Source organism: Myotis lucifugus, unplaced genomic scaffold (genome assembly GCF_000147115.1).
Source record: "Myotis lucifugus unplaced genomic scaffold, Myoluc2.0 scaffold_111, whole genome shotgun sequence".
Taxonomy (NCBI): domain Eukaryota; kingdom Metazoa; phylum Chordata; class Mammalia; order Chiroptera; family Vespertilionidae; genus Myotis; species Myotis lucifugus.
The window spans coordinates 826,563-836,019 of NW_005871159.1; the positions used below are offsets into that span (position 1 = coordinate 826,563).

At 39.6% G+C, this 9,457-nt stretch overlaps 1 protein-coding gene across 2 annotated transcripts in view; it reads right to left on the bottom strand.

The window, feature by feature from the left end:
• Positions 1–9,201, bottom strand: part of LOC102424099 (cysteine-rich secretory protein 2-like) — a 15,242-nt gene extending 6,041 nt beyond the window's left edge. Inside the window, exons 1-8 of one of the 2 annotated variants that reach the window (XM_023757708.1) lie at positions 9,122–9,201; positions 8,173–8,276; positions 5,831–5,867; positions 4,862–4,932; positions 3,587–3,703; positions 2,306–2,393; positions 1,476–1,621; positions 961–1,058 (exon numbers count right to left, since the gene is read on the bottom strand). In XM_023757708.1, coding sequence (XP_023613476.1) covers positions 961–1,058; positions 1,476–1,621; positions 2,306–2,393; positions 3,587–3,703; positions 4,862–4,930 — 518 coding nt within the window. In that variant the 5' untranslated portion in view covers positions 4,931–4,932; positions 5,831–5,867; positions 8,173–8,276; positions 9,122–9,201. The remainder of the gene's footprint in view (positions 1–960; positions 1,059–1,475; positions 1,622–2,305; positions 2,394–3,586; positions 3,704–4,861; positions 4,933–5,830; positions 5,868–8,172; positions 8,277–9,121) is intronic. The other variant, XM_006093217.3, reaches the window with a different exon arrangement.
• Between the last annotated feature and the right edge of the window lie 256 nt (positions 9,202–9,457).

Genomic DNA, 9,457 nt, shown 5'->3' on the forward strand with positions numbered 1-9,457 from the left:
TCTGTGAGTGACAGGGGGCAGTGCCCACCCCCTGATCCGCCCTGCTCTGTGGTGTGACAGGGGGGAGCTCCTCAACCCCCTGATCGGCCCTGCTCTGTGCATGACAGGGGGAAGCTCCTCAACCCCCTGATGGGCCCTGCTCTGTGCGTGACAGGGGGGAGCTCCCCAACCCCCTGATCGACCCTGCTCTGTGTGTGACAGGGTACGGAGCCCCAACCCCCCTGATGGGCCCTGCTCTGTGAGTGACAGGGGCAGCGCCCCAACCCCCTGATTGGCCCTACCCTGAGCATGAATGAGGATGGCATTGCAACCTCCCAATCTGCCCTGCTCTGAGCCTGACCAGGGGCTGCACCTAGGGATTGGGCGTGCCCTCTGCCACCCGGGAGCAGGCCTAAGCCAGCAGGTTGTTATCTCCTGAGGGGTCCCAGACTGTGAGAGGGCACAGGCCGGGCTCGAGTGCACACATTTTTGTGCACCGGGCCTCTAGTTGTTTTATAATTGAGAAAACAGAGGTTCAAATTTATACTTGGTCTGAGAACTTGGTCTCTTTTCTGGTAAGTTGAATGTATCTTACCTTAAAAATCATTCACCTAATAATCATTTCCAAAGAAATACCTTCCTTTACTGAAACATATGTTTTTATTCTGATTTGGCTAATATATGAAAATTTTAAAATATCAAATTGCAGCCAAAACCGGTTTGGCTCAGTGGATAGAGCGTTGGCCTGCAGACTGAAAGGGCCCAGGTTCGATTCCGGTCAAAGGCATGTACCTGGGTTGCGGGCACATCCCCTTAGGAGATGTGCAGGAGGCAGCTGATCGATGTTTCTCTCTCATCGATGTTTCTAACTCTCTATCTCTGTCCCTTCCTCTCTGTAAAAAATCAATAAAATATATTTTAAAAAAATATATCAAATTGCAGATGGAAGTATTGACTTTAATCTCTAGAATGTATACTTACGCAGGACAATAGTGGCAAACGTAGAAGTATTTTAGATTCTCTTGATTGGGACAATAAGCAACTCCACATCCAAGACGGTAAGATGAGTACCAAACAAGCTACAAATCCATAAGGGGATATATAAAGAATAACGTAAGAAAGGGAAAATATTAAAGGACAAATGCCAAAGAAAAACTTGAAAAAATGTTACTACTATAGCTTGCAGCCATGTATTTTATGGAAATATTTACATTATTGAAACAAAGTTACACACTTTGAAAATATTAAATTTTTATGTGCATTCACCACTCTGTTCATTTGTAATGTTGGAAAAATACAGAGTGCACTTTCCAACCAAGAGTTATGCAAGCCATCAAAACAAAATAATAGCTGCGGGTGAAGTACCAGTCCAATGTTACTGTATTGTACCGATTTGGGCTCTTTTCCCCAAATTGAACCCTGGGATGGGTCATAATTTGAAGAAGCTTTCTATATTAGAGCATTCATGGTAGAAGTATTTTCACTGTTCCCTTTACCTGGGTATAATGTCCAACCACTGCACCGGGAGACTTTGGTCCTGCACCATAAACAAAATCGTGTCTCTCTTCATACCAACTTTGGACTGCACTTGACCACTCATTAGGGTCACTTGACATATAGAGATTCTCACCGCATTTCGTATCTATGAAGGAACAGATCGTGAGGAAAGCAATAAAGCTGCAATGGTAAAAGAAATCAACTATTTGAACACCAGGATCCTTGATATGTCTTCTGTGTTTTTGGAATAGGCTATATGATTCCATGCGTTATAGTTACACAGTCCATACAAAATGCTTGACTGTTACCAAAATTTTTTTAATGAATCAACATAATCAAAATATCATCCTGATTTTAAAAAGGTTCATATTTGTAAAGAAAAAAAATCAGGTACAATTCCACATAATTCAACATATTTTGTGAATACAAAATAAATAATTTCAGAACACCAAATGGCTATACAATATCACAAAAGGACAGTGGATTAGAAATCAGAAAGCCTGGTTAGCTTTCCGATATATCTCACTACATCAGTTTGTGTTCTTGGGTAAGTCATTCCTTCCACATCCTAGTTTATTCGTGAGCAAGTTGGGAGGAACAAATTAGGTACTGCTTGAGATATTATTTGCATAAAAATAATCAATAAGCACAAAATGGCATTTATCATAACTATTTCTCCATATACAGATACTGTGATTTTAAAAAGCCAAATATAAGTAACATTTATTCATAGTCTTAATGTAATACACCAGAAGGATCCATTCTATTTTATTTGTCCACTATTATTTTATTTTTTCATTTATTCAACAAATATTAGTAATTCACATACTGGTTTTTCGTTCCTCTGGATCACTGTGTTGTAAAGTGCACTTGTTTGCCCACTTCTGGGCATTTGCTGTTGCTTCTCTATCCCATTCCTAATTATTATAAGGAAAAAATATATACACTTAAAAGTTCAACTCCAACAAAACATATGCATTGTAATCTGATTGATAAGATTAATTTGCACTACTTCAAAACTTCTGTAGATGTATTATCTATTTGTCATTGTTCTTACAATATCTCTGATGTGTCTTTATCTGCCACAATGCCCATTTCCCACAAAGACAGTCCATAGGTGATGTATCTAACAAGAGCAATGACTATTTATGATCGCACAGCAGCCACACCTGGGATTTTTAGTGATGGTACTATTCTAAATACTGACCACCATGTGATGTATTATAATTATACTAGAGACCTGGTCCATGAAATTAGTGCATGGGGGTTCCTCAGACCGGCCTGCACCCTCTCGCAATCTGGAACCCCTTGGAGGACATTTGACTGCCAGTTTAGGCCCCATCCCGTAGCAGGATGGATCCTAAACCGGCAGTCAGACATCCCTCTCACAATCCGGGACCACTGGCTTCTAACTGCTGGCCTGCTTGCCTACCTGATCACCCCTAACCACTCTCCCTGCCTGCCTCATTGCCCCTAACCACTTGCCTGCCTGCCTGATCACCCCTAACCACTTGCCTGCCTGCCTGATCTCCCCTAACCCCTCTGCCTGCCTGCCTGCCTGATTGCCCCTAACCACCTCTGCCTCAGCCCCCGCCACTACGGCTGCGTCTGGAAGGACATCCGGAATGATGTCCAGAAGGTTGTTCGGCTGTCCAGTCTAATTAGCATATTATGCTTTTATTATTATAGATTTTGATAGTAATAAACTGGTCTAGATCAGTCCCAATTCCATTTGTAGCCCACTGTTATCATATAGGAGATATTTAGTTTTCAGAGACGGCGCCCTGGAAAGGGTGCTATTTACCCTCAATGGCACTGATTCTTAAAGAAAGGGGGTTTATTTTAGACTAGGAAAGAGAGCGAAGAAACAAATGTAACAGCTTCACATTTGATGCCTGATGGTCTGGTTTCTAATTCTGCCTTCCCAAATTTTTAACTCTGTAAACTTGATGAGTTGTTACCATTATAAAGTAAAACTAAGAATTTCTTCCCATAACATAACTCAAATGAAATAGCAAAACAGAGGCAGAATGTTGTAAGCCACAAAGTTCTTCACAGATGCCAACTACCAGCTTGTTCCCACCACGTTCCTTAGATTACTGCTTCTTACCATCCTTAGCATGTTGCTGGCAGATGGAGAGACTGATTTCCTTAATTCATTGTGTTTATTTACAATCTCTTTTTGGATATTTGTTTGAGTGGTTAACAAAGCAGAAAAGGCTGGATCCTAAAGGGAAATAAAATTGGGGTTTTAAAAACATTTTTGAAAAATATTTAACATATAAGAGTAAATAAGTTAATTCAAGGAAGCAAGGACTGCTATGAAAAGTATTCAGTTAAGCGAATATTAGTTGTCAAGCATTGCCAATGAATCTCAGCCAAATCTATGAAAAATAGGAAAGAAGTAACTTGAAGATTTGAGAATGGAAGTGTAATTTGTGGCATGACAAAATTTTAAACATTGTTTAAGGCCACAAATGCCCATTTCTAGTTCTAGGGATTCTTAATATGACATATGAGTGATAGTATTTTATAACCACAAAGGTGCACAATAGGAACCCTAAGACATATTCATTTACATTTGATCAGGCTGCAGCAAAGGGAATAAAGGGGAGGTCAAGGTTCATCCTAGATTTGGAGGGAACTTTGACCTGGCATGGTATCTGTATTTAGAGACAGAATCTATTTAAAATGTATTAGAGAAAGAATATTTAGTCTCAGTTGAAATGCATTAAAAATTCTACATAACTCATTCTACCTATTGTGGTCAGATTTTATGAAATCACTCAAAAGACAATTTTTCAATATTAACAAATCTCCAAGGTAATTTGGAGGAAGCAAAGTCATCCAGTTAATGGACTCTTGCTGATTCTTTCCCTTTATTAACAGAAATATAATTAAGGTATTAAATCAATCACCAATACTTATTGATTTATCTTTGTGTGTGGGTGTGTGGGGGTCTAAGTCGGAAGGGAGAGTAGGGTGTGTGAATTGTTCCATAAAGTTCATGTAATTTAATGACCTAAATCTATGATTATCTAAAATACTATTTCAACATGTATTCAATATAAAAACTATTAATGCGATATTTTCCTCTCCTTTTATACTAAATCTCTTAAATCTGGAATGTATTTTACACTTTGCAGTACAGCTTATTTTAGACAAGCCACATTTCAAGTGTTCAATAGCCACATGTGACTAGCAGTTACTGTACTGGACAGTGCAGCCTTGGACTTTCATCTAGGTAATTGTGCTAAGTGCTCTGAGCAACCAGTGAGTACTTTGTGATGGGCCAGACAACCCCGCTCTTCCCACTCTCAAAGTGCCTTGCCATCCCACAAAGTTGCCTGGATAGGGCTGGAAGAATTTTCCACTCTAACATTACCTTACGTTCTGCAGGTAAAGATGGAAGCAGGACAGCAGCCAGAAACACCACCAGTGAGAGTAAAGCCATTGCTGGGAAGTAAGTCAAAAGAGAACAAAGTAGTTCTGCATTGAAACTAGTAGTACATGAACAAGAGGGGAAAATCAATGTAGTGATCATGGTTATCTCACAGCCACTGTGACTCCCAAATTCGTAATGTAACAAGAGAAGACTGCCATATGGTGCCAGTAGAATAATAGTGGAACTAACATTGTCTCTGGTAGGGACAATCTATATATATATATGAAAGCCTAAGCGACTGTTACGACTGAACAATTGGAATGACCAGTCGGCCAGCCACTATAACGCTCACTGACCACCAGGGGGCAGATGCTCAACACAGGAGCTGCCCAATGGTGGTCAGTGCGTTCTCACAGCCAACTTCCCATAGCCCCTCCCCCCAGCAAGACCCCTCTCTTACGGCCCCTCTCCCGGGCTGGCCCAACCCCCCCTATTGGCCCCTATTGGGAGGTCTGGCCGGCCAGCCCCTCTGGGCCCTTCCCCTCAGCGACCCTCCCCCATAGGCCTTAATCACCGGCCAGGCTGAGAGAACCCACCCATGCACAAATTCGTGCACTGAGCCTCTAGTAAAATATAAACTGACAAACATGACTGATGCCCTTAAAGTATATATAATATATATAAATTTTCACATTTTTACCTTTTTCTATTAAAGATAGTTCTAGTTCAATTGTTTCAAAGTTATAAACATGGGAATTATTTATAGCATCTATTTTAGAATGAAATATAAAGAGTTCATTTAAGTTTCAATTTGATATAGTGAGTAAAATTTACTTGATTCTCTCAATAATAAAAATTTAACCATAAAGTTTTGAAAACCATAGATAGATTAAATATGTCATTTTATCATTGGAAAAATAAAAATGATTGACAACATGTTCACATTACAATGCATGAGTCATCACTTACTATTGGTCCTCAGAGCAGGATGCAGTATCTGCTTTACCTGGTAGAAGAAGGGAGGTGAAGAGAAGGTCAGAGCACCATATGTATTTCACCTACTTGTGTTTCTGCAAATTCTGGTTGCTCCAGTAAATCTAAGTCAATAAATTTTTGAAACAGAATTTTTTACACCAATAGCTTAAAATTTCATTGTCAGTTCTCTGACATTGTTTTTGACATTGATTCCCATGTAGCTTTTAATCTGAGTAAAACATGCCCTTCTTCCCTAACCAGCCTTCTCTTCTTAGGCGCCCTAATATTTGGATGCTGCCCTTTTGGCCTAGTATTTTTATAACCACTCAAGACAAGTTAATCACTTCAAAGGTAATTTCAATCCTACTTTGTGGCTGAACTGCTGTGGCTCAGCTTTCTGTGACATTGACTTCCTAGTTAACAACTTTCTATAGCTTATTGGTTGCAAACATAGTTTTTAAAAACATAAGTGCTGGGAAACCCTCTTGGAAATCCAGTTTTCTCTTCTGTAAAATGTGGATTATCTTATCATCTATTTGCCTTGAAAACTGAAAGGCATAAAATACCTTAAAATAATGCCTGGCATAGAATACTCAGTAAATGGAAATTATTAATATTTTCATTATTATCCTTTATACTGTATGGTAGTTTTCTGGGCTCCTAAGAGCTTCCGTAAATGCATGTTGTTTGATTAAACTTCTAATTTCAAAAGTGTTTCTAATACCTGTATTTATTTATTTTTTTGCATGTATGGGGGATTTTATAGTTTGCATAAATAAAAATCTAAAAATTTAAGGCACAGTGTATAACTATATAAATATTACAAACCGGCCACTGTTGGACAAGTGAAGAAAGTAAAATTCAAGAAACATAAAACCTTCATAGGTCATTATCTTCTACTACAATCAAAACAGTTTCTAGTTTTCTAGGGAGAGAAGATTCAGATCACCTTTAGATATGTATGCCTTCACTGGATAGCCAAATATCTGAGTTGAAGGTACTATCTCAAATGAAGTTAAATACAAATTAGAGGGGAAGCGTCAGGTTAGCATGCTTTAGAGCTACTGGCAAACTATAACTTACTGTGACATTAATTACATAATCTGCTGATTAACCCTTTAAGCACTAAATTATGTAGATTTTACATCCATGACTAAAAAATTACCATCACATGCCATACGTGAACCACCACACCATGAATCCATTAACCAAAGATTCCTAATGAAGAATTATCTTTCATAAGTTCTTCAAATTTCAGTTAAAATACTGAACTTTAGTGGCCAGATGTTCACATTCATTGATTACATAGTTCCATAATAGGTCCACTGTATCTATGTTGTAAGTTTCTTTGTATTTTATATAGATACATTTAAGATTGAAAGGTTAGTGCTATTCACATGGTTATTCACAATCATTCATTTCTAAAAGCTCTTTAAGCTTGTGAATAGGCTTTTAAGAGCAGCATTATCTGAAATAGGCCACACATTCTTCCTTACCCCTATTTAGTTATTAATCGAAGTCATACAGCTCTCTCTTAAGGTTCTGAACACATATTTAGGGATATTTTCAAAATTAGTTTCTTACTCTACTTTTGTAAGTTGGCTAATAACACAGTGGGTAGAGAGATGGCCAACACAGGCCAGATAAACTGTCTACTCTACTGTTGTTACTTTGAAGTGGTGAATGACAAGTACTTTCATTGTGCTGCCACTGCACCTTGTACAATATTTAACAGTGAGCCCCTGAAGGGTTAAGTCTTCATCTGTCCCCCAATCCCACCCTCCTCCCTGAAACTACTTGGCCCATAGGAGACACTCAGGAGTGACATAACCAGGATGCCAGGTGGGTAATCACTGGGTATTACCACTTGAAAACAAATACATTAATAAATTCATTCAGTAACCAGTGTTTTTAACCTTATGTTCAAAGTTAGGTATTTATTTTGAATAACTACTGAAAAGAGAATACAAGATTAAGTAACCTGCATTAACAAAATGGAAACCCATGTTAATATTCAGTATTATAAACTCAATCGCCTTTCCATAAAATAGTTATTTTCAAAGAAAGAAAGTTCAAAGTGCTTTTATCTTGCTCCTTTTATTACATACTCAGTGAACTACCCTTAGTATAAAATCATGACCAGCCTGTACTTAGCTTCCCTCTCTCCTCCCCTGGCCTCGATTTAGCATTTCGTGTACAATCAATAATTTATCCTTTACATCAGCCTGAGATTATTCTTACAGAAAGAAAAATGGTCATTTTTTTATTCCTTTAAACCCACATGCATACATAGTTGAAAGGTTGGCTGCCATTCCCTCCTTCCCCCCACTACTTACTAATAGAAAAGTACTGTGCCCTTTGTTGCAGATGTTTTAAAACCAGGATATCAGGGTTCTGCTGGGGTGTCTACAGGAAGAGCATGGTGTATGGTTCCATAATCCTGAAACAGGGCAAAAGAGGGCATTTAACATAAAGATGTGGAGACTGGGTAGAATCACTCATCTCTAAACTTAAAACTCGACACAACTGTTTAGCATTGTGCTCTAATACTTCGCTGTATTTATTTGGTCTCACCATTAAGACCATACCCTCCTTTTGAGATCAGACTGTTTTGATGTTCTTGTATTTTATTCAAATACTAAAAAGTAAATGTCTGCTCACACACCGACATCCTTGGAATATCACAACATATTTTCAAGATTCACAACTCCTCATCTAGGCCTGTAACCTATATGCTCTTTAGAAGATAAACTCTGTAAGTAGACACCCACATAATGGGCATTTACAACACAGATTTTGGTCACACCTATATTTCTCTTCATGTCATTTCCTGAAAGCCAGGAGATGACATAAAGCCCAGAAGATTCAACAACCACAATTCTACTTGTTTGTGATAATACATAGTTTCTAATAACTGCACTCAAAACATAAGAAGCGAAACTTCTCGAGTTGCTTCGTGGAAGGCCAGATTTAGAAATGACTTTAGGCTTCGGCTATGACTCAGAGCTCACCGTGTGAACAGAATGATTTTTCGTTAAGATAGGCAAAGAGTTTCAATAGGACTCACATAGACACGCACATTGAAAGCCTCTGGCGAATGGGCACTAAGCAACACAGAGAAACACTCTACCCGGTGCACTGATTCAGCCAAGGATGGGTACCAGAGGGACAAAGAGTATTGAGGATCACAAGACCCCTCACATCACAGATCGTCCTCTCCCCTGTCTTTACCCCACCTCCCCCGCCCTGGTCATTTCCAATTTCCCAGCCTGTTCTACTTCTTACCCTGGCTCCTGGGCCCAGATCTTCCTGCTTCAGGGCCAGAGCCAGGGACGGGCTGCAACTGGCCCCTCCTACGGCTGCAGCACCCGTGAAACCGCCGGTCAGCCACGTGGGCGCCACGTCACAGGGCTTTGTGCTGCAGCGCAGTCAGGCTAACCCGGTTCTTCCCCCAACTCCCCCCAGGTCCCTCCAGGGCTGCCCTGGAGAAAATCCTACACATTCTCCCTTGTAAACAGCAGAGATCTGCTTTTCTCTCATTACCATGATGAGGAAGGCACATGTCTGCTCACACACCCGGACAGTACAAAGAGGATGGCGATGTAGCAGGATTTAAAATGC